The sequence below is a fragment of the Balaenoptera borealis genome (assembly GCF_965194805.1).
Source record: "Balaenoptera borealis genome assembly, chromosome: X".
Taxonomy (NCBI): domain Eukaryota; kingdom Metazoa; phylum Chordata; class Mammalia; order Artiodactyla; family Balaenopteridae; genus Balaenoptera; species Balaenoptera borealis.
In genome coordinates, this window is record NC_138881.1 from 15,866,902 (window position 1) to 15,892,288 (window position 25,387).

General features: G+C 39.6%; 1 protein-coding gene and 1 long non-coding RNA gene across 8 annotated transcripts in view; one reads left to right on the forward strand and one right to left on the reverse strand.

Annotated features, from left to right (window-relative positions):
* Window positions 1–25,387, forward strand: part of PPEF1 (protein phosphatase with EF-hand domain 1) — a 148,235-nt gene that overhangs the window by 19,019 nt on the left and 103,829 nt on the right. For all 7 annotated transcript variants that reach the window (XM_082375679.1, XM_082375676.1, XM_082375680.1 and 4 more), the window contains 3 exons: window positions 1,267–1,353; window positions 4,641–4,740; window positions 10,689–10,852. In XM_082375679.1, the coding sequence (XP_082231805.1) occupies window positions 10,804–10,852 (49 nt within the window). In that variant the 5' untranslated portion in view covers window positions 1,267–1,353; window positions 4,641–4,740; window positions 10,689–10,803. The remainder of the gene's footprint in view (window positions 1–1,266; window positions 1,354–4,640; window positions 4,741–10,688; window positions 10,853–25,387) is intronic.
* Window positions 11,310–24,032, reverse strand: LOC309620002. The gene is made up of 2 exons (XR_014239361.1): window positions 14,053–24,032; window positions 11,310–11,343 (listed from the first exon to the last, which is right to left on the reverse strand). It is a non-coding gene; the product is annotated as an uncharacterized lncRNA (long non-coding RNA).

The following is a 25,387-nucleotide window of genomic DNA, read 5'->3' on the forward strand; positions in this document are numbered from 1 at the left end:
GGTATCAGGGGCCATGAGTGGGCAGACACCTTAAGTACTCAGCACCAAACAGATCTGCACACATCATTTCTTTTCTCAGTCTATTCCCAAGTCCAGCTGCTTTGCCTAGATTCTAGCATATTCCCCAGGGTGTGTCATGACCAATTATAGGAGCTGCCCATTAGAATGACTTTTCCTTGGTAGAAATTGGAACTGTGGCCAGCTTCAGGAAGCTTGTGAAATAGTAGAGGTTTGCCTGCAATGCCCAATTTCTCCCTTGTGAGGAAACCAGTCTTCTCTGTTCCTCTCTGTCTTTCTATAGCTTGCTACTACCATAGACTAACCGAGCATCCTGGTTTGGATTCTCTCAGAAGCTGACCCTGAGACAAGCATTTGAGACCAAGTTTATTTGAAAGGTGAAGGCAAACCCAGTAGGGGAGTGGGGAAGTGAGAAAGGAAGGAGAGACCACCAAGACAGCCAAGAAAGAGTAAGTCCAGCCTGCAGAGGTGGAGAGGCCACCATTTTTCAGTCACAGCAGATGGACAGTTTTCTCTATCTGCTTATAAGTCTAATTGCAGCATTATAATTAGGGACTCACTTCATTCTGATTTTTGTTTCATCTCTCCCATTTCACATCCTTGTTAAGTACATACCTACAAGAACACTCTCTTTTCTCCCTCACCTCTTTTCTTCTGGGTAACTCCTAACTTCTGGCTGTGAAATCATCAGGTCTCAGGGCATCACTTCTTCTAGAAAGCCTTGCTTCATCACCCTTTCTGGGGTAGGGCTCTTTCTCTGTGCCTCATACCTGTCCTATTAGAGACTTTGTCATACTGTATTGCTTTCATTTATTCATGTAATAAATATCAATTATGCGCCTGGCACTGTTTTAGGTTCCTGGAGCTTATATTCCAATAGGGGAGTTACTCTTTATTTGTAATTTTATTTTGATTTCTTATTTACCTATGTGTTTACCTCACCTAATCATACCCATTTTGTTCACCATTTATGTCCTTGCTTCTCAGCACAGTGCCTGCCACATAGAGGGAGCTCAATAAAAATGTGTGGAATTGAGTAGAAGAGCCCAGTGCATCTTAGTTCAGGATGATTTGTAATTTCTATGGCCTTTTCCAAGGGGGAAATTGAACTCTCACCTTTCCTATTGGCTGTTTTCATATGACGATGTGCCCATTGACAGATAAATTGACCCAACTTGCCTGTTGGGGGTATAAATCTGTTATTGAGTGAGTTAATGGTATTTTGCCCATCATTTTTTCTTTTTTCAGGCCGGGAGAACATAGCCCTGCCTAGCTGGAGGAAAGTCAGAGAGCATCTGCGAAGAGGCTGGAAGCTTCATTTTGCAGACACACAAGGTGCTGACTGAAGCAGTATAGTGTAATGATCATAAATAGAGGTTCTAGAGTCAAAGTGCCTTGAGTTCAAATCCCAACTCTGCCACTCGCTTGCTGTTTGACTTTGGGCTATAGTTCCTAATACGTAAGTAGGGATAATAATAGTATATACCTCATAGGATGGTGTGTGAATTAAATAAGATTAACACCTTTAAAATTAACAAGTGACTAGAATATGGTAAGTGCTCAATAAATGTTATTATCATTATTGTGATTTGTTCCCATACATCAGTGCTGGTTCATTTAACAATTGGAAGCTGGCTACAGGACTCTTTGTGGTGCTCAAAGTAACATTTTAGTGTTCTTCATACAGTGGAAAAATATGGTGAAGTTCTTCATTTTAAGCAAATTCTAAATTTTAGACAAATCACATAAAGATCACAGCCAATCCAATTCATGGTCCAGAGACTGGCTGTTAAAATAACCACCTAAATCATGAGTTCTTTCCGTGATTAAACAAATATTTAGTGAGTACTGTAGGGGCAGAAAAATTTTCCCTTCTTCCCTTCTAGGTTCTTTGGCTAGTCTAATAGTTAAATTGATATAAGACAGATTAACAGGAGAAAAACAAATTAATTATGTACACATGGGAATCCCATAAAGATATGAAGACTCAAAAGGTAGCCAGATAATTGGAGCTTATATAACGTCCTGAGCTAAGGAAAAGGGTGGGGGTCTGGGGATACAAAGAAAAGGAAAGCCATTCGCAGGCAGGCAGAGGAGAGGTTTGGAAAACAGAGGTTGCCCTGTAATACAGATAAGTTTGTTAGGTAAAAAGGTATCTCTGGTAATAGTTCTCTTCCTGGCACAGGGCCCCTTTTCAATGTAAATTTAGGCAGTTGAGGGGGAGGTAAAGAACTTTTCCTGGATCTGTTGGGTTTTTGATTGCCTTTAGCTCAAAATAATTCTCATGCCAAAGTGGCATATTTTGGGTGGAAAAACCTGCTCCCCTTCAGTACCTCTTATGCATTTGGAACTGGAGATGCCAAGAGGAATGAAATGGATCCTTTTCCTTCAGGATTTCACATGTAAAAGGACAAATTACAGCACACTTTGGAAAGTTCTATAATTGGACACACACATGGCTTTGAGAGCCAGAAGACAGAATGACTAACTCCCCTTTGGTGATTCAGGAAAGGCTTCACGCAGAGGAGGTGACATTTGAACAACTGTAACTAGACGTAGCCATCATTTAATCACGTGGATTGAATAGGCATTTGGCTGGAAACCCAGCCATATAGTGACATTGTCCACTATTTTTGGGGAGCCTGGGTAATTATATTCTCATTTACAGTGTGTATGGCAGCCTCACATCAGGTTCTAGTCTTGGAGTCCCTGCCATGGAAACCTGTATGTTTGTATTACCTCATAATGAGGCCCTCTGATAATATTTAATATGCTAATAGGAGTACAGAAGCCCAGAACTGCCTTTCCAGTTATTTTTAAAGTGACTCCATTAGATTGAATAGTAAGCTAGGTAACCACTTTACTGGATCTCCTGTGGTTCTCAATTGCGGAAAGGAATTGACTAAAGACCAGCTTGGGTGGAGTTATCAAATGATTATGGCTGGAGACCTTTAAATCCTAGCTCATGATGCCTAAGGCCAGTAAGCTCAAAAATACATACGCTGTGTAACCAGTTAGGAAGAGTTTGGGAGGAATATTGCTGTTGGTGCAGCTGCAGTCAGCATGAGACTCTAGGAACAAGATCACTCACCTCTGGATTGCCTCAAAGGACAGCAGAACTGAGGCTGGTGACATCCAGTACTGACACTGGCACTTCAGTTTTTCAGTCGTGTCTTCCTCCTCTTCCTTCTCAAACTCAGCAAAAATCACAGGTCAACTTTCCTTTTCCGTTTTGCTGATGATGGGAGGTGAATCTCCCTCTCACAGATATATTTTTTACCGAGCAAGGGCCCATGTGCCCGTGGCGCAGAAAGCCAAACTCTGACAGTGGGTGTTTGTAGCAAAGTAAGGGTTTATTGCAGGGCGCCACGCAAGGAGAACGGGCAGCTTATGCTCAAAAGACCCGGACTCCCTGATGGCTTTCAGGCAAGGGTTTTTAAAGACAGTGTTAGGGGAGAGGGTCATAGGATGCATGATCAGCTTGTGGAGCTTCCTCTGATTGGTTGGTGGTGAGGTAGCAGGGTGGTGTTTCGGGAATCTCAACCTTCTGATTCCAACCAGTCTGGGGTCTACATGCTTGTGGTCAGCATGGAGTCACCATCCTCCACTGGGTGAAGGGTCTTAGTTTCTGCAGAACAACTCAGAGATATGCATTAGATTATCTGTATCCCTTCAGGAGGAGCTAGGAGTCCTGTGACTGTTGTCCTCATCATTAACTGCTTGTGTCTGCTCTTTGGAACTCAGTGAAGCCTAGGAGACTAACGCCTTTTTCTACAAACAAGAAACAGGGGACATGGAGGGGCTTTTGTACCTGGGAGGTCCCCTGCAGGGTCCTGCTCAGTTTCAATCCTCCCTTTTCTTTGATACTCCTCAACTTGAGGGGAACAGGTGCGGGGCAAGAAAGGGAATAAAGTTTGGGATAGAGAGTTTAATCATAAACTCCACAGAGGAACTCTGTGTTAGGGGGACTCCATTTCACCTTCTTCAACAAGCAGCTAATTGAATAACTGGAAGAATAAAAATGTCATAGAAATGAATTTGCAGTATGGCACCCAAAGGCTACTCTCTTAAACCCATGCCTTTTCAAATCCTAAGGAGTAATGTTTAGTGTTCCCACTTCCTTTTCTTAATCGTGCCCAGGTTACTATAATGTTTCCTAAAAATTATCCTCAGTTGACCTAAAGATCAGCTACTAAGTGCTTTTCTGCCCTTATTTACCAAAATTTATTTTGTATTTTGTACTGATCAGATTGTTTATGCAAACAGTGGCCTGGTCCCCTTGGAAGCAGTCATGTGACCACAGCGCACTACTTGAGTGCATCCCTTTATCTCTTCACTGGGAACAGGGCAGGGTTGGGGCAGACAGCTGCGGCTCACTGGCCAGCCTAGCCTCTCCTGGATCTGCGGCTCTGGGCTCACCTTCCAGGCTGAAAGGCAAAGTCTGTTCGAGTTATTTCTTTGTGTGTATGCATGTGTATTTGTTTTTTGATTTGTTTAAACAAGAGCTCTCCCTGCAGAGAGCTGCAGAAATGTGAGATGTATGGAGCGTGTGTGTGTGTGTGTGTAAGTATGTGTAGGGGGATGCTCCAGAGAGAGCTGGAATTGTACCTCTTTTCTTTCAGATCTCTGCATCCCTCACAGAGAAGTTTTTTTCTGATTTTGTTTCTCTTGAAACACCTGGGGTGAGGATAAACCTCTGCATCGGCCAAGCAGAAGAAACAGGTAATATGTTTGTTTGTTCTTAGGTATTTTGGGCAAGCAGAAGTCTACATTATAAACATACATTGTGTAGCAATGGAACAGGAAATGTGTACTACTTGAAGTTTATTTTATTGCTTTGCAATTTCTCAGAATGATTTTTCTCAGATATGCTGATTACAAATCAATTGTCATCAGCTTAAAAAGGTATACAGGTGACTTTGCATTCTGAAGGGTTGTAGCCTATTTCAGAGGAACTCGATACTTGGGAAAACTCTGTGGTCACTTGGGTGAGAGCTAGAAAATGAGGGAGGGGATACTTTGAGAAACCCTTCCAGGCCCCTCATGGGTCATTGCCCACTATACAACTTCATGTTCAGAAAACTTCCTTTAACTCCCTTGCCCTCTTGTTGGCACAGAGGACCACAGGATTTCCATCTATCTGTAAGAAATGGAAACAGAATTCCTTGCAGTGTTCAAGAATTCTCTTTAGTGATTTAGTGCTTCTGTAGATTGATCAAATTGGATCCTGAAACCAAGGCACAGCTAACTTTTTGGTGGACAGACATTTTTGTTCTTTAAGCATGAAACAGAATGGGTCTTTAGTTCTGCCACTGTTCAGCTGTGCCATGGAGTCTGATATTTAATTTCTTAGTCTTAGTTTCTGCCTCTCTAATACGGGAGTGATGATATCCCCTTGAAAGTTGCTGTGAAGATTAACTGGAATAATAGAAATATAAAGTACCCACTGTGCTGGGTAAATAGTCCCTTAATAAATAGTAGTGATCTTAGCTGTTACTATTATTACTGGTAAAGCATTTTCTCAGATCTTAGCGGTCTCAGGGGAAAAGAGTCCTTTTCTCTGTGAGTCTATAATTATCCCAGAACCAGTAGACAGACACCTGTGGGGTTTAACCTCTGGGAGGTCCCAGACAGTGCATTCTGAAGGAAGAGATGTGAGAGCAAACACGTTTTGTTTCAACACGTCAACCACAGTGGGTACCACCCGTGCATGGCTCCTCCTAACTCATCAGCTAAGAAGAATTGCTCTTTGTTCCAGTCGGTTTTTTCCACCATTGATCTTCTCATTAGCCTTTAATACAAGTCTGTAAGGTAGGTGTTATTATCCCTATTTTCTTATGAGAAAACTGAGGTGCAGAGGAATTAATGACTAGCTGAGAAGAATTTAAACTCTGGTTCGTCTGACTTCTAAACCCCAGTCTCCATTGGGCCAGCATTAGGCAGTTAGGAACAATAGATGTTCTTGAAATGCTTTACCTCAAAAGTGTCCCCTGCTAGGCTATTTGGGAAAGAGTGCACACTATAGCTGTTTCTTAGAGATTCGTATTAGAGCTGCATATTAACATCCAGGAGGCTCTGAGGAGTTCTGCAGTAAAGGAACCTGTTTAATCCTACTTCTCCTGAACTTATTTGATGGTGGGACTTTTTTTTTTTTTTTTTTGGGTCTTATTTCTAGAATCATAAACCACATAGAACTCCTCTTCCACAAACACACTTTGGAAAGCCTGGCGCTAGGCCTAGCTGCCTCCTGACTACAATCCTGTCTGATAGAACAACACACACCCTCAGATACATTCTGGTGGTCAGTATCGTTTCCTCCTTTTTCTTACCCTTTCATGGACCCAGGAATAATCACCAGCTCCATCTTACAGAACTCCCTTTATTCATTTAAGACTCCACACAGGAGCAAATGCTACAGTGTTCTACTGGAAGAGTAGTGGTGGAAGGGGCCTCTCTAGAGCGGTCTGCCAGGGACTCCTCTACCCAGCTCTATGCCCATTCGTTATCTTTAGTCCACAGACATCAGGCTGTAGAACCTCCGTTTCAATGAATGCCAAAGAGAATGCAGCAGGGTAAGCCTGAAGAGACATCTGTCCTCCATGCTTGTGTCTCACAGTCCAAGGGGGAGGAATTAGACCTGCTCACCTCCCACTCTGGGGGCTGGGGTATGGTGCCAGTTGAATGACTATGGGTTCTGGATTTGGGTTTCTTGGGGGCAGGCTGGAGTACAAACTTCTCACAAAAGTCAGCATCTGTAGGAAAAGCTGAGCTTCTAGCATGGGAAACTACACAAGTCACATCTAGAATGCCAGAGGCGGAGCAGAATCAAGGTCAAGGTGGCTGAGCCAAGGTGTGGGCGTTCAATAGAGATGCACTTTGAAAGAAAATCAAGAATAAATAAGAACAACTTGGGGAGGCTGGGCTAGCACTTGGAGGGTGCTTGGAGACCAAGGTTGGGTTGGCTCCAAGGGCCATCTTTTGTTCTTTCCTTGTATTTTCACCTTGGGAAATGAATAGTGGTTAAGATGAAAAGAACTGAACAACGTCAAACAGTTCTCCCCCACTGTACCCTCCCCCCCACCCCCCACCCCCCCCCATGCACAGTGAAAACCTTTTAGCAGAAGCATTAGAAGACTTTCCTTTTGCAGATTATAAGTGAGTGCCAATGATGAGTCACTATTTTACGTTTATGCTTTAAAACCACCCTTGGTATATATTGGTAGGGGCAGCAGCACTGAGCAAGTTTCAAGCTGTTTTTTGCCAAGATCCACCTTTTAAGTGGTTTATGTCACTGACTACGGCATCCTTGGGTCTTTGTGAATGCTGCAGAGACTACCCACCTTTTGAGCTGGAGAACTCCTTTCAGGCCCTAGGGAAATCATTTCTTCAGAGACCTCTTTAGCACACTGTTTATCTGATGCTGACAGAGGGCAGGGAGTGGAAGAAGCTTAGTTTGTCCCAAATAATGGAAAATTCCCAAATCATTTTTATCAGCTTTGCACCACCCAGGGTTGTCCTCAAAGGGACATACACTGCTTACAAACGTGTGTCCCTCTCAGCCTTTAAGTGGGTGATTGCAGTTTAGCTTGGGTAGTGTAGGGGAGTAGTAAAGTGGCACCTGGCCTTAACCAGCTCTTGTTTTGGTGAGAATTAAAATGACCTGACTCTTTTGTTTTACCTGTTACCTAAGGAAATTAAATTATTTAATAATGTAAAAATTCTAATAGCAAATTATTTTTTCTAATAACCCAAGAATTCTAGAACAATGCTTATTTCTTTCTATCATGATTTAAAGTTTTTCTTTAAAAATGAATATATAAGTACTACCCATTTTCTGGTTTAATAAAAGGCTTTTGTGTAATCAAATAGCATGTATCTGTGCACGAAATGATGGACTAATAATTACTTTTAGCATTAATTTTTTAAAGGACCCTGGCTTAGAAATATGCGTTCCCTTATTCATTCATTCATTCATTCATTCATTTGGCATTTATCAAGCACCTGCTATGTGAAATGCACTGTGTAGGTGCCAGAGATTCAAAGAGTGTTTAGAAATAAAGGTACCCATGGAGCTTACAGTCTAGCAGAAATATATTCAAGTTTGATGCTTTTTAGTTCCTAGTGAATCTTTTATATGGACTTTTGTTTGTTGTGTAATGAATTGACTGAGGAGTGGCTGAGAACCAAATGCCTTTGGAGAGAGATTGCGCTTTTTTTCTGGAAAAAAAAATTGAGTTTGAAATATATCACTTCCTATCGTAGCATCAGTGTTGCCTACTCAATGCCTAACTCTTACGTATTCATAAAAAGGGGTAGAAAAAAATAGCATAAAGATGGAAGCAAAGCCCAAGGGAGATATGGAGAGCAGTGTTTCTCAAACTGAGATATGGGGAGTGCTTGTGTCGAAGTCCCATGAAGGGTGCACTTTTAATTGCACATTCCCAGGCCCCCTTGGACTGCTTGAATCCAAGCATTGGCAGTAAAGCCTGGGAGTCTGCATTTTAAAATAATCTCCCCTGGTAAGTTTTGTGGTACTCATATAGGAGAGCATGGATCTAGGCACTTGGAGAAACTCACCAGGACCAAATGAACTACTTCAAAGGGTGAGGAAGAACCCAGCAGACGTGTTCTCATAGGCACTGCAGATAACCTTTGAGAAATGTCTGAGAATGGAGAGAACAGAGGTGATGGGTAAATAATGCCCCAATTTCAAAGACAAGCAAAGAGTAGATGCCAGAAGCCACTGCCTTATAAGCCTGACATGACCTCTGGAAAAATTCTGTTCCAAACAGATGGAGTCAAAGCATTTAGAGGGAAATGTGATGATCACTAGGCATCACCATGGGTTCCCTAGAACACTGTTTCCAGTAGAGAATGTCAAACTTTGCTGCACATTAGAATCACCTGGGGAGCTTTTAACACCCCCTGATGCCCAAACCCCACTCAATACCAATTACGTCAGAATCTCTGGGGATGGGACCCAGGCATCACTGTGTTTTAAATCCCCAGAGACTAATTTGGTGAGGTGCCGTCTGAGCATTGGGAGTTTTAAAAGCTCCCCAGGTGATGCTAATATGCAACAGAGTTTGACAGCCAGTTTGTCTATATGACTTTAGACAAGGGGCTTGGTTTTCTTGCACTTTGTGTAAATTCTGGGTAATTTTAAAAGTCTACCACCTTTAAATGTCTATAATTATGTTGTTAAAAGTAATGGCAAACTGATTTCCTTCCTTCCTTCCTTTCTTCCTCCCTCCTTCCTTCCTTCCTTCTTCTCTTCCTCCTCCTCCTCTTTTTCTTCTGCTGCTGCTGGCTAGCCTGGAATGTCAAGGTGTCAAATTATATATCTTAATTTCATTAAAATAGCGAAATTTACGAGGACGTCTCATAGATAAGTAAGTGGATGCTTACGATGGGTAAATTTACCACCTAACTGAAGGAGTAGGAGAGTGTGAATGTAATGGGTCTGTAGTAACCCTAGAGATTGGTCTGGAGTGGAATGCCACAAGGGTTTTCTGCCCTTGGAGCTGACCCTGTTGACATTTTTTACCCCTGATGTAGATAAGAGAGGTATGTAAGAAATGCCTATCAAATTTGGAAATAACCCAAAGTTTAGGAGGGTTAATTAATTCAATACATAATAGAATCAAGCCTAGCTCTGATCAGAATATGTTTATTAAGGTTATTGTTGTTTTAAAAATATTTCCATAATTCAAATATTTTGCTCATTTTGTTTTGCCCCTTTCTTTCATTGAGTCGCAATCTTGCAGCGTTTAGTGTAGTACTAACGAAAAATAGGCATGCCTGGCACAGTCCCAAGTCAGTTGTTCTTTGACTTTGTTACTATCAAGAAATGCAAATAGATTAGCACAGGCTGGTTTGGAGCATCACGAAATAAAGGAAACATCACCCCAAAAAGGCATGAGGTGGGATTACTACAGAAAGGAATTTTGTTGAAAACTCCCATGGAGTGATTGTGGAAAATCCAATGTAGCAGTCTCAGCTGAGCCATCGGAAGGCCTGGTGAGTGCGAGGGCAGACTTTGGACGGGCCTCAGAAATGCCTGGAGAGCTTGTTTGAAAAGGGAACTTCCTGGATTCTGATGCTTTAGTTTCTGGGGAGGCCTTGAAGCCTCCTCTTTTTTTTTTTTTTTTAAAATAAGTGCCCTGACTGATTCTGAGAAATAGTGTCAAAGAACTCATTTTGATTTGAATTTTGGCATAGTTGTATAAATATGTTGTTGTTGTCTCATAGCCATTCTCCAATTTGTGTTTTTAAAAGCCCAGATAGATTTAACTATTTTGAACTTAAAAGCAAAACGGTTAAATTATGTCATATCCTTCATATCCCATTCCCTTTATTTCAATTAGAAAATTGTATGATCCTACATTTCCATTTTTCTTTTCATTTTAATGCTTTATTTTATAGAGTATTGATCTGACCTAGACACGGGGAAAATGTAATTTATGTGTTGCAGAAAAGCAATCTATAGCTGCTCTGTTGCTGCTTCTGTGTTTTGGAAAATAAACCAGGATTAGACTATGTCTGATCACTTTCCATATCACATGATGAACAGCAGTTGAGAAGAAGCGTAAAATGAATCTTGCTGAGCAGCCCTTAGATACCTTGTTAACGGCCGCTTTCCTCCCTCCCTCGTGTGTCCTCCTCATCAGGATCTGTGACCGAAGTGGATCAGTCAGGAGGGGCTCCTCGCAGAGTAAAGGGAAGCACTTTTCACCCTGTTTTAGAGTGAGAAGTTGATTCATGAACATACATGATTAACAAGACATGGGCTGTGGCACTTCGTCTTCAGTGAAAGACAAGAAATCTGAGAAAGGTGAGTGCTAGGAGTGTGCCTGTCTTCCTGGATCAAAAGGGGAGAGTGAGCTGGGTTCACTCTCTGCCCCTTTCTCATTTACACACACAGTTCTCAAGCTGCCCAGAGTGATTTTGCATGAGGCATCATCACTTGAACTGAAGGTTAAATATTGGGATAACATTGGAAACTACCTTTAGGAAGATGTAGCTTTGAATTTATGATGTGCCATAAAGTATTATCTGAGAGATATTTTATGTTTGATTTGATTTCAGTTGAAAATGTACCAATATAAAATCTCAATTTAAAACTCAGTGGCAGGGAACAAGAAAGCCTCTCTGTACATTTATATCTGTTTATTCAGTACGCTTATAAACAGCTCTATCCATACCTATGTGACATTTGGTAGCACCATTGAATTTTTTTTTTTTTTTAACATTACTTCCAATTTCCAATGTACTTAACTTTTTAAAATTTATTTATTTATTTTTTTATTTTTGGCTGTATTGGGTCTTCGTTTCTGTGCGAGGGCTTTCTCTAGTTGTGGCAACCGGGGGTCACTCTTCATCGCGGTGCGCGGGCCTCTCACTATCGCGGCCTCTCTTGTTGCGGAGCATGGACTCCAGACGCGCAGGCTCAGTAGTTGTGGCTCACGGGCCTAGCTGCTCCGTGGCATGTGGGATCCTCCCAGACCAGGGCCCGAACCCGTGTCCCCTGCATTAGCAGGCAGACTCCCAACCACTGCACCACCAGGGAAGCCCACCATTGAATTTTTATTAGATTTTATAACTCAATGATCAGATTTTTTATAGCTATTCAATACAGAACTTCATGAGATTTGCTTCATGTTTTTAGAATAGTCTACATAGAATTTGAGAAATGCTAGATTATCTGCTTCCTGGAAAGTGTGTTGTTTCTAAATAGATGATGTGCCCCCCACTACCCCCATGTAATTAGAGGCTTCAGTATTTCCTTTGTTTATTTTGTACTGACGTTCTTTCTCATAGATACTAGAATCTAGTTGAAACTCACTTGAGTGTTTAAGGGACATAGTCTCCACATGCAAATTAAACCAGAAACAAACAAGCTGGGGTGCTTATGTGAATAACTTGCTCTTAAACTCCATTCCTTTGTTATCTAGGTTACAGATAATTTTCCCAATTTCTGTTCCACATCTTGGTTTTAGCAGTTTACTCAGGCTTAAGATGCAGAGTTTAGGATGCAGAGTATTCTATTCTAATTAGTGTGGAATGTTTTCCTTTGGGAATCAAATGTTGGTCTCCCTCCCAGCTGACTTGTGCCAGTGAGTTAGCAAGTTAATCTCTGACAGTGGGACAACAGGAGATGCACTAACTCTTTCAGCTCTGTCAGCATGTCATGAAATAAATCTTTCAAAAGCTCCAACTGAACTAATTCCATGGTAGTAATTTATTATGAGAGTACAGAGAGTTATTCTCTTTTTATACCTAAGATTACCCAGAGTTTTAAAAATTTAGCCATATTTCTTAGGTTAAAAAAAAGCCAAGCCCAACTTGTAAACGTAAATTCTCTCTTTTTGAAATACTGTTCAGCTTTTAAAATGTTACATGTAAATGGGAACATTAACTTCAATTTTTGGATTGCTGTTTCTTTTAAATAATTTATTGAGGTGAAATTCATGTAACACAAAATTAACCATCTTTTTTTAAAATAAATTTATTTATTTTATTTATTTATTTTTGGCTGTGCTGGGTCTTCGTAGCTGCGCGGTCTTTCTCTAGTTGCGGCGTGCGGGGGCTACTCTTCGTTGCGGTGCACGGTCTTCTTATTGCAGTGGCTTCTCTTGTTGCAGAGCATGTGCTCTAGGCACACGAGCTTCAGTAGTTGTGGCACGTGGGCTCAGTAGTTGTGGCTCACGGGCTCCAGAGCGCAGGCTCACTAGTTGTGGTGCACGGGCTTAGTTGCTCCGTGGCATGTGGGATCTTCCTGGACCAGGGCTTGAACCCTTGTCCCCTGCATTGACAAATGGATTCTTAACCCCTGTGCCACCAGGGAAGCCCAAAATTAACCATCTTAAAAGGAACAGTTCAGTGCCATTTGCACAAAGTTGTGTAACCACCACTTCTATCTAGTTCTTGAACATTTCCATCACTCCAAAGTAAAATCCCTTATTTATTAAGCAGTTTCTCCCTACTTCCTCTTCCCCCAGCACCTGGCAACTACCCATCTGTATTCTCTTTCTATGAATTTACCTGTTCTGGACATGTCATGTAAATAGAATCATACTCGATGTGACCCTTTTGTCTGGCTTCTTTTACTTAGCATAATGTTTTTGAGGTTCATCCGTGTTGTAGCATGTATCAGTACTTCATTCATTTTTAAGGCTGGATAATATTTCATCGTATGTATATATCTCATTTTTTAGTCCATTCATTTGATGGACATCTGGGTTTTTTCCACCTTTTTGGCTATTGTGAATAGTGTTGCTATGCACATGAGTGTACGTGTACTTATTTGAGTCCCTGTTTTCAATTCTTTTGGGTATATACCTAGTAGTAGGAATTTCAGGGTCGTATGGTAGTTTTGTGGTTAACTTTTTGAGGAAATGCCAAACTGTTTTCCTGGATCACTTTTTAATAATAGCAGCTTTATTATTCACATACTACACAATTCACCAGTTTAAAGTGTAAACTTCAGTGAATTTTTGGTATATTCATAGAGCCGTACAACCATCACCACAGTCAGTTTTAGAACATTTTCATCCCCCGCCCCCAAAACCATTAGCAGTTACTCTCCTACCCTATATCTCCCCAGCCCTAGGTAATCACAAATCTACTTTCTTTCTCTATAGATTTGGGCTGTTCTGGACATTTCATATGAATGTAATCAGACAATATGGAGTCTTTCGTGTCTGACTTCTTTTATTCAGTGTAGTATTTCAAAGTTCAACCATGTTGTATCATGAATCAGAACTTCATTCCTTTTTATTGCTGAATAATATTCCATTGTATGATTATGTTACATTGTATTCATCCAATCATCAGTTGATGGGCATTTGGATTGTTTCTATTTTTTCGCTATAGTGAGCAATGCTACTATGAACATTCACGTAAAAGTTATTATATAAAACAGGTTTTCAACTCTCTTGGCTATAGACTTATGAGTAGAATTGCTGGGTCATATGGTAGCTCAATGTTTAACATTTTGAGAAACTTCTAAACTGTTTTCCCAAGTGGCTGCACCATTTTATATTCCCACCAGCAAAGTATGAGGGTTCTTATTTCTCCACATCCTCAGCAACACTTGTTATTGTCTGTCCTTTTGATTATACCCATCCTAGTGGGTATGGAGTGGTATCTCTTTAGGGTTTTTATTTGAATGTCCCTAATGACTAATGATGTTGAGGATCTTTTCATGTGTTCATTAGACATTTGTAGATCTTCTTTGGGGAAATATCCATTCAGATCATTTGCTATTTTTTTTTTTGGCTGCGTTGGGTCTTCATTGCTGTGCACGGGCTTCCTCTAGTTGTGGCGAGTGGGGGCTGCTCTTTGTTGTGGTGCGGGGGCTTCTCATTGTGGTGGCTTCTCTTGTTGCAGAGCATGGGTCTAGGCGCGCGGGCTTCAGTAGTTGCAGCACACAGGCTCAGTAGTTGTGGCTTGCGGGCTCTAGAGCGCAGTCTCAGTACTTGTGGCACACGGGCTTAGTTGTTCTGCAGCATGTGGGATCTTCCCAGACCAGGGCTCAAACCCATGTCCCCTGCACTGGCAGGCAGATTCTTAACCACTGCACCACCAGGGAAGTCCCATTTGCTAGTTTTTTAATTGAGTTATTTATTTTTATATTTTTTTGTAAGAGTTTTTTTAATATTCTAGTTACAAGTTCCTTATCAAATGTATGATTTGCAAATATTTTCTCCCATTCAGTGGGTTGTGTTCTCATTTTCTTGATGATGTTCTTTGAAGCACAAAGCTTTTAATTTTGATGAAGTCCAATTTATTTTTTCTTTGGTTGCTTGTGCTTTTGGGCCAAACTCAAGATTATTTGTGCTTATGTTTTCTTCTAAGAATTTTGTATTTTTAGGTCTTACATTTAGTTCTTGATCAGTTTTGAGTTAATTTTCATATATGTTATGAGGTAGGGATACACATTTATCCTTTGCATGTGAATATCTAGTTGTCCCAGCACCATTTGTTGAAAAGACTATTCTTTCCCCATTGAATGATCTTGGCACTCTTGTCAAAAATCAATTGACCAGGGCTTCCCTGCTGGCGCAGTGATTAAGAATCCGCCTGCCAATGCAGGGGACACGGGTTCGAGCCGTGGTCCGGGAAGATCCCACATGCCACGGAGCAACAAAGCCCATGCGCCACAACTACTGAGCCTGTGCTCTAGAGCCTGCGAGCCACAACTACTGAAGCCCGCGTGCCTAGAGCCTGTGCTCTGCATCAAGAGAAGCCACTGCAATGAGAAGCCTGCGCACCACAACTAAGAGTAGCGCCTGCTTGCCGCAACTAGAGGAAGCCCACGCGCAGCAGCAGAGACCCAACCCAGCCAAAAATAAATAAATAAATAGATGAATGAATGAATAAATAAATAAATTTATTTTTTTAAAAAATCAATTGACCATAAATGTCAGGGTTTATTTCTGGACTCTTGAGTTCTGTTCCATTGATCTATATGTCCATCCTTATGCCAGTACCATACTGTCTTGCTTACTGTAGATTTTGTAGAAAGTTTTGAAATTGGAGGTGTGAATCCTTCAACTTTGTTTCTCTTTTTCAAGATTGTTTTGGCTTTCTGGGTCCCTTGCATTTCCATATGAATTTTGGGATCAATTTCTCAAAAGAAACCAGCTGGAATGTTGGTGTGGATTACGTTGAATCGGTAGATCAGTTTGGGAAGTATTGTCATCTTAACAGTTAAGTCATCTGTTTCATGAACACAGGATAGCTTTCCATTTATTTAGGTCTTTAATTTCTTTCAGCAATGTTTTGTAGTGTTCAGAGTTTAAGTTTTACTCTTCTTTTGTTAAATCTAGCCCAAGTATTTTATTCTTTTTGATGCTATTATAAATGGAATTGTCGTTTTAATTTCATTTTTGGGTTGTTCATTGCAAGTGTACAGAAAAACAATTGATTTTTGTATATTGATTGATCTTGTATCCTGAGACTGCTAAACTCATTTATTAGCTCTAATAGATTTTTAGTGGATTCCTTAGGATTTTCTATTTATAAATCATGTCATCTGCAAATAGAGGAAGTTTTGCTTCCTCCTTTCTATTCTGTGCCTTTGATTTCACTTTCTTGCCTGACTATCCTGGCTACAGTCTCAGTCACTGTTAAATAGAAAAGCAAGAGTAGGCTTCCTTGTCTTGTTCTTAATCTTAGGGGGAGGGCATTCAGTCTTTCACCTTTAAGTGTGATATTAGCTGTGACTTTTTTGTGGATGCTCTTTATCAGGTTGAGGAAGTTCATCCCTAATACTAGTTTATTGTTTTTTTTAAATTAAAAAGTGGTATTTAATTTTGTCAAATGCCTTGTCTGCATGTATTGAGATGATCATGTAGTTTTTGTTCTTTATTCTGTGATGTACTGTACATTAATTGAATTTCAGATATTGAACCAACTCTGTATTCCTGGCATAAATCCCACTTGATCATGGTATATAATCCTTTTTTTTTTTCTGTTTGCAGTTGCCACCTGGTTTTATTGAAGAGGTCTTGCATGTATTACCTTTATAAACTCTATTTTTTTTCTCTTCAGTTGAAGTATAGTTGATGTATAATATTATATAAGTTTCAGGTAAATAATATAGTGATTCACAATTTTTAAAGGTTATACTCCATTTATAGTTATTATAAAATATGGGCTATATTCCCCATGTTATACAATACATCCTTGTAGCTTATTTTATACATAATAGTTTATACCTCTTAATCCCCTAAACTCTGTTTTTAAAAAAAAATTATTTATTTATTTATTTGGTTGCACGGGGTCTTAGTTGTGGCAGGCGGGCTCCTTAGTTGTGACAGGTGGGCTCCTTAGTTGTGGCAGGCAGGCTCCTTAGTTGCAGCTCACCGGCTCCTTAGTTGCGGCTCACCGGCTTCTTAGTTGTGGCATGCAAACTCTTAGTTGTGGCATGCATGTGGGATCTAGTTCCCTGACCAGGGATCGAACCCAGGCCCCCTGCATCGGGAGCACGGAGTCTTATCCATTGCACCACCAGGGAAGTTCCTAAACTCTATTTTTTTAAACAAGCACTGTTTTACTTATTCCTGAATATAATACACCTATATTCATGATGCATGAAAATACTGAGAAAGCACAAATGCTCTGAACGATAAATGTGTTTTTTTTTTTTTTTTAAAGATTTATTTATTGATTGATTGATTGATTGCTGTGTTGGTTCTTCGTTTCTGTGCTAGGGCTTTCTCCAGTTGTGGCAAGCGGGGGCCACTCTTCATTGCGGTGTGCGGGCCTCTCACTATCGCGGCCTCTCTTGTTGCGGAGCACAGGCTCCAGACGTGCAGGCTCAGTAGTTGTGGCTCACGGGCCTAGTTGCTCCGTGGCATGTGGGATCCTCCCAGACCAGGGCTCGAACCCGTGTCCTCTGCATTAGCAGGCAGATTCTCAACCACTGCGCCACCAGGGAAGCCCCAATAAATGTGGTTTTATATAACATGAAGTAATATGTACAATGGTTTCATTCATTCATTCTGCCAGAAATACTTACTGAGAACATAGCAGGCACTGGAGTCTCTGTTCCATGCTGAGAATTTACAGGGGAATATGAAGGACGAAATCTCTCCCATTTTAAACATGAATCCAGTTAAAAACATTGAGGGGTCTTCCTGGTTATGTGGAGATCTTTCTTGTAATTTTGGGTGTCTGATATCTTCTGCCAGTGTTCAGTAGGTATTCTGTGAGAATTGTTCCACAGGTAGATGGATTTTTGATGTATTTGTGGGAGGAGGTGAGCTCCATATCCTTCTATTCTGCCATCTGATTCCTCTCCTACATTAGACATTTGAATGTTGTGAGGGACAGACTTTATCTTAGATGATTCCTAGTTTAGGTTAACAGATAGGTTATCAGAAATGGAAGCTGATGTCAGAAAATAGCGTATCCTTGATACTTTTGTATTCTGATCATATATGTTATGTATAGAGCTCTTATTATAGAGTGTAGCTTCTTTCATCCTTGACACAACATTGTTCCCATCATCTTGGGAGAACACCACAGGAAAACTTCGTATCATTTCATAAGTTGATCTTGTGGCCAAGGTTATCTGATGTTTCTGTGAGCTTTTTTTTCCTTGAATTCCTCAGTGGTCATAGTGAGATGTGATTGGCATTTATCCTCGTGCTTGGGTGATCAAATAGTCATGCACCTTTGAACGTCTTCGAGTGAGCAAGTGGCCAACGGTGCACGTTGAGGCATCATGGCGGATGGACACCAGCCTCCTCCCAGTGTTGGCAGGTGGTCTGAGCTTTGTGGCCAGTGGGAAGCGGTTTATGAGAAAACATGCTTAGGCAAGGCTAAAGGAAGGGTGCGAGCTTCTGTGCCCTCTCCAAGCCACCATGAGTTCACCAACCTGGAAGCTCTCTATGTAATCCTTTTTATATGTTACTGGATTCAGTTTGGTAGTATTTTGTTTCAGATTTTTACATCTGTATTCAAAAGAAATGTTGGTCTCTATTTTTCTTTTCCTGTGATGTCTTTGTCTGGATTTGATATCAGGGTAGTACTGGCCTAAATGAGTTGGAAAGTATTCCATCTCTTCCATACTTTAGAAGAGTTTGTGAAGAATTGGGATTAATTCTTTAAATGTTTGGTAGAATTTGTCAGTGAAGCCATCTGGGCATGGGCCTTTCTTTGTGGGTAGTTTTTTGATTACTTATTCTACTCTTTACTTGTTATAGGTCTATTCAGATTTTCTATTGTTCAGTCATTTTCAGTAGTTTGTGTCCTTTTAAGAATTGGTTCATTTCATCTTAGGTATTTATTAGCACATACTTGTTCAGAGTATTCCCTTATTCTTTTTATTCTTCCATTATCGCTTGTTGAATATATTAATGTTTATTATACTTTCATAATAATAAATCTGCTGAAAACTGATGTACTGTGTTTACTTACATTTACCATCAAAAGTTCTTCTCATTCAGAATATTGTAAGATATAGAAAAGCAGTTGGAAATAATTAATAATTACTCCTCAGTCTACTACCCAGTTTTTTTTGGTATAGTGTATATATATTTTTTTTAGTGTATATTTTTGATCACCCTAAATAATAATTTTTTTATAGCCTCGCTTTTGGCACTAAGACATTGTTATGTAAACACTTCTCAAGTTGTTATAAATGTTTTGTAAACATCATTTTAGCCATTACTAAATGTTTCATTAGTGGATAGGCCATAATATAGTTAATTATTCCTTTAATATTGGACATTTTTTTTTTACTAATATAAATAACACATTGAAGAATTTCTTCATGTAAATGTTTTTCCTTATTTTAGATTATTCCCATATTCAAGTGATTAGACATGAAATTTCTGTGTCAAGGGCTGTGAATGTTTTGAAAGGTCTTGATAGAAAATAATAATTATTATTTCCTTATTACTAACTGTATTCCAAAGAGTGTGCTATATATATTTTACTTAATCCTTACAGTAAACCTGAGTAAAGTGTTATTCCTTTTTGTACTGATGAAGAAGCTTGTGCTCAGTAAGGTAAGTACTTGTCAAGGTTATATAACTAACAATTGCCGGAGTTGGGATTTGAACCCAAAGTGTTCTGACTACAGTGTTTTTTGCCGTCAACCATTACACGCTTTTATCGTGCCTTCCAAAGTTGCTGTTCTTGGAAACTAGCTTCAATTAAATGTACTTATGTAAAGTACCTTTTATTTGCATAGTGCTTTTATAGTTGGACAAATCCTTTCACATACATTTGATCTTCACAACCTGTGAAGGGTTGTTCTCAATTTGCAGAAAAGGAAACTGAGGCTTTGAAAGGCAAAGTGATTTGCTTAAGAACACATAGCTAGTAAGTGGCAGAGCCAGGCCTACAGCTTACTTCTGACTAGTGTGAAGGGTTTTTCCCTACTTTGGTCATTCAGCTGCACCACAGTTCTCTGCCTCTGGAGTATCATGGCATTTTTGAGAAAGAGTAGCCTGCATATAAAATTGAGACTATCCCTTTCTTATGGGCTATCCCCCTTCCATGTAGAGAGGTAGCATTGTAGTTGTATTATTATTGTTATTTTGATTCTTTTGTGATATGCAATAGGGAAGAGAGTAATAACAGCTATCATTTATGAGTGCCTACTACATTTATTATTTCTATTTCTTGCCAAAACTCTTGGAGGAAGCTTTAATTAATTTCTTTTTCCACATGAAGAAATCGAGACTTAAAGAGCTGCCCAAAGTCATGTACTAGTTGATGGCTGAACCTGAATTGGAACCAGCTTTGACAGATTCCAAAGTTCATGCTCCTTTTGATATGCTGCCCTGACTTGTAAAATTGGAATTTATCCAACACCCAGAAATTAAGCATTGCAGTTTCCTTCTTCTGAACTTCACTTTACACTTAAAATTTTATACCGATGGGTTTTGAATTAATAATCTGTTGCCTTTTTTTTTTCTTGTAGACCACTTTGAGAACACTATATTTTCTTTTATTTTTTCCCTTGAGACCACTTAGAAATGAATGCATTTATTCATTTTCTCTAAGTGCTACAAAGGCTACCTAGCATTTCTGGCTTTGAAGTTTGATGCTTTAAGCTATGACAAATGGAAATTTTCTCTAATGGACATTGTTCTCCTAAAGAATATTTGTTCTGTATTTTTGCTTAAAAATTTAAAAATACTAAACAGCAATCTGTTAAAAAATAAAATTCAACATAGCAAATTTGAAGATCTAATTGACTTTATTGAATGATTCATGAATCAGGCAGCATTCCATCTAAAAAATAGAAAGGAGCTCCAAAAAGCTGCAGAAAAGGAGAGGTTTTTAAAGGCAGAAAGGGAGTGGGACAAGGAAGTCATAAATGAAAAGAACGGAATATTTCAGGCAAGTTCACCTTCCTTTGGGGGAAGACAGGGGTCTATCAGGTTGATTACCTCACTAGTGCTGGCCAGGAAATTCCCCACTGGATAAGATTACATTCCTAGGAGAGGCTGAAACTGCAATTAGGTTAGGTATTAAGTCTCAGTTTGACGACATGGAGCTTAGCACAAGTAACTCCATTTGGGGCCTGTTGTTTCTTTTTTAACAATTCCCCCTTTTTCATCAGACTCTCAGCCTGAAAGATATGATAAAAATGTAAGATGTTAGTGCCACTCCCAGCTACTGCTCTGAGTTCTCACAATTTTTGTTGATCTTTTGTGTGCTATTCACAGATCATAATGTTATTTGCTTAATCTCTGTGATATACACAGGCCACAACTTCAGGTTCACAATTGTTAAGTTGGTCATTCTCTTTATTCCTTTTCTGATGTTCCAGTGTTAGGGAGATCATTTGCTTGGTGGTGAGTGGCTGCAATCATGCATTTAAAGCTTTTGAGAGGGGACTTCCCTGGTGGCACAGTGGATAAGAACCCGCCTACCAATGCGGGGGACACGGGTTCAATCCCTGGTCTGGGAAGATCCCACATGCTGCGGAGCAACTAAGCCCCTGTGCCACAACTACTGAGCCTGCGCTCTAGAGCTAGAGCCCGTGCTCTGCAACAAGAGAAGCCACTGCAAGGAGAAGCCCGTGCACCGCAACAAAGAATAGCCCCTGCTCGCCACAACTAGAGAAAGTCTGTGCACAGCAACAAAGACCCAACACAGTCAAAAATAAATAAAATTAAATCTTATTAAAAAAAAAAAAAAAAAAAACTTTTGAGAGAATACAGTGTAGCAGGGAGACTACTATGATTATGATAAGCCGGATAATTCCCAGTGTTCCGAGTGTACTTCGAAGCCATGGTCCCCAGGACCCAAACCAATCAAAATCAAATAAGTCAAAGAAAGACCCTATTGAAGGAGTCACCTTTTTAAGTGACTTGTTCAGTGATCGTATGTAGCTGAGTTTCAACTTCCCCAGAAATGTTAATCCAGGTGCAGCAGGTGGTGTTGGCCACAGCAGACACCTCCTTACAAAGCTAAAAGATAATCTAGGGCTATCCAATTATCAAAAACAACTTGGGCCAGAGAGTCTAAGAATTTTCACTGAGCAGCTATTGCTTTAGCAACAGATTCTGCAGTATCTTCAAGAGTTAAGGAGAGGTTCCTGATCATAGCCTCGTTTGCATTTACTTCTAACCAGGGCAGTAGGTACCTGCCAAAGAAAGCAAATCCTGGATCATGAAAGCCTCCTGGTAGGTTCTTTCTAACTTGACAGTGCAAATTCAGGAGAGTTGACCAATGAGGTGTCTCTGTGGACAGTTAGGGGCACAGTTAGGTAACCGAAGAGGCATTATTGCCCAGTTATGCGCCAGCCATCTAGGTATTCATAGGCCCAAGGAGAATGATAATCACCACAGACAAAGATAAATCCTGTCAGGGCACAAACCACTCCCACTAAGGTAATACTATAAATGGACAGATCAGTTTTTTTGATAATGACAAATCTAGCAGTGAAAAGTTACCCCCTTAGCAATGGGCTGGGAGATACAGGTGATGGTGTTACCTTTCCAGGCCAATGCCAGGGTAAAGGAAAGAAAGAGAAGAAGAAAGTGTTTCATGTTTAAAGTATGAAGTCTTGATCCAGCATCTTGGGAGGAAGCAGTCCACATTGATGTCAGCTACTTCTCTTTTTCGTCGATTTGGTTTGGAGGTCTCTACCATTTGTGCAGGGCCAGATGTCAGGCGGAGCCTTCTTCAGCTGTGAGATGTGTCCCCAAGGTTCAAGTTCCTAAAGTTTGGCTGCCATCTGGGTAGTGAGGAAGACCTGGTATAGTCCATTCCAAGGAGATTCAAGGGCAGTCTTTGTTCTTAGTGATTCCAAATCAGAAGGGTAGGAGAAAATTGGAAACATTAGTTTGGTGAGTTATAGCCAGGTATTTGAGGAAACTAGAAGAATTCAGGATCCGGTCTAATTTACAGGTATTTAACAAAATCTCAAAGACAATTACCAGGATTAGAATCTAATATCTACAAAGATGCAAACATAATCTTTATAACTACCCCCATTTTTAAAAAACAAAGATAATCACCGTAAAACTAATTTATTTGCATTATACTTGACCTGATTATTTACATAGGTGTAGCAAGAATAGTGCTTGACCATATGAGTTCTTTTTAAGACTGCTTTGCTAGAACCTTGTAAGTAAGGTACCAGGTCGATTTTTCCAAGGGGCTTTATTGGCTCCATAAAGTCAACCTTAGTTCTTTAAAGCTATCTGGTCATATCTGAGTCTATGTACATCTCTCTCAAATATAACATTCCAGTTAAAGTTTTGGTAATATAACCAGTGTTTCCAGTTGTGTCCTGTTGCAAGGAGAACAGATTCTCATTGGACTTATGTAAATAACTAACTATTTTGCCATAAAAAGAATATTCAAGAGTTTCCAAATTCTGGAGGGATCAGGTAGGGAGAAAAAGTAAATGTTTCATCTTTGTTTACAAAAGTATACTTTACCAAATTGTTATAAGTCATAGATAGCTTAAGAGAAAAAGTTTCCTCAGATCTGGAAAAACAAAACATTAAAGAACCAGTAGTGCTTCAAGCAAGAAGGAATAAACATTATAATCACCCTTTTCGGTTCATTCAGTCCCATGTTATTAATTCTTGTTCTGCTTTAATCCAGTTTTTTTCCATTAGTTCTAGAAATTCTTATCCAGTTCAGTTTATGATCTTAAAGTTATCAGAAACGTGTGTTTGCCAGAGTCCTTTCCATGAATCTCCTTGAAGATGAGGCACTTTTGCAGCAACATTTTTGCAAAAGCATCTGAGTTAAAACAATAACTGTCTGTAAATGACAGAAAACTTTAAAAAATGCCCATTGTTAGAGATCTGATGAGAGTTTATTATAATAGAATTAGCAAGGAAATTTGTTTATTTCTGTGACACTCAATATTGTAAAATGATAACTGGAATTATGATGATAATATTATACCAGGACATACATATCAGACTTTAGGAGTTGCACATAGTTTCTGGAACACTTATAACATATACCTGTACAATTACAACATAAAGGCTTAGTATTACTTTTTTTTTTTTTTTTTTTTAATAATTGAGAATCATCCATTAATGACTCAAGGTCTGTAGGAATGTGGGAGGGATAGATGCAATCCTAGTTGAATAATTACCAACTTTCACGGTGGTGAGAGGGAATGGGAATAGAGGTTTTTTTTTTTTTTTAAAGTACAGATTATTTTTTAAACTTATTTATTTATTTATCTATGGCTGTGTTGGGTCTTCGTTTCTGTGAGAGGGCTTTCTCTAGTTGTGGCAAGCGGGGGCCACTCTTCATCGCGGTGCGCGGGCCTCTCACTATCGCGGCCTCTCTTGTTGCGGAGCACAGGCTCCAGACGCGCAGGCTCAGTAGTTGTGGCTCACGGGCCTAGTCGCTCCGCGGCATGTGGGACCTTCCCAGACCAGGGCTCGAACCCGTGTCCCCTGCATTGGCAGGCAGATTCTCAACCACTGCGCCACCAGGGAAGCCCTACTTTTTTTTTTTTAATAGATTATTTATTTATTTATGCATTGGGTCAATTATGAACTCTCTTTTTATTTTAGCATTATATGGCCTGGCAAATTTATAAATACTTTTTATAATTTTTTATACTTTTTATAATTAAATTTTCTCTTAGTAAATTTCTCAGCGTGGCAGAAACCATGTTTACTAGGAGACCCAAATATCTTTAGTTTCCCTGTAAAAGGAAGCCAAAAGTGGATAAATCTATGTTCAATAATTAATACTTCAGTATTCTATCTTATTTGGAAATGATCTGGCTATTCATTGACTATCCATCATTTAATTTAACTTAACTTGGCAAAACTTTAAGTTTTCAGGTTACCAAAAAGATTTGGAGAAACCGTTTAAAAAGTTCACCTAAAAACTTTTATTCCATTTACATCTATTCAATTTATTTATTTCACTTACTTTATATAAGTGCTTAATTTCTTTGAGCCAATTAAATAGAGCTCTTTTACAAATTAATTTTGGCAATACCCTCTGAAGGTAGAAAATACCGTACATCTACAATACATACATAGACACACATAAATAGACAGTTGCAAACAGGGACCTTATAGCTTCTGTTTTAAAATTACTGCCATGAATCAGGTACAGTAATTCACTAGCTGTAAAATAAGTTGAATGAATCTAAGTTGTTTTTCTGGTAGAGGGAACAAGTTAAGGTTATCTGCTCAGATGGCTAAAGCATTTTTACTAATATTTTTGGGGAACACACTTAAAAGATTTTTTATTTGCCTAGGTTTCAAACGACCATTTCCCCTTCCCTTTACATTCTGATAAGAATTACCTCCCTGAAGTCTGTAGAACATTTGTATCTCAAAGGTACAGAAAAAGAATGCGAGTTCCTCTAAGGAGTACTTTGGTTTCCTAAGGCCAGATTGTT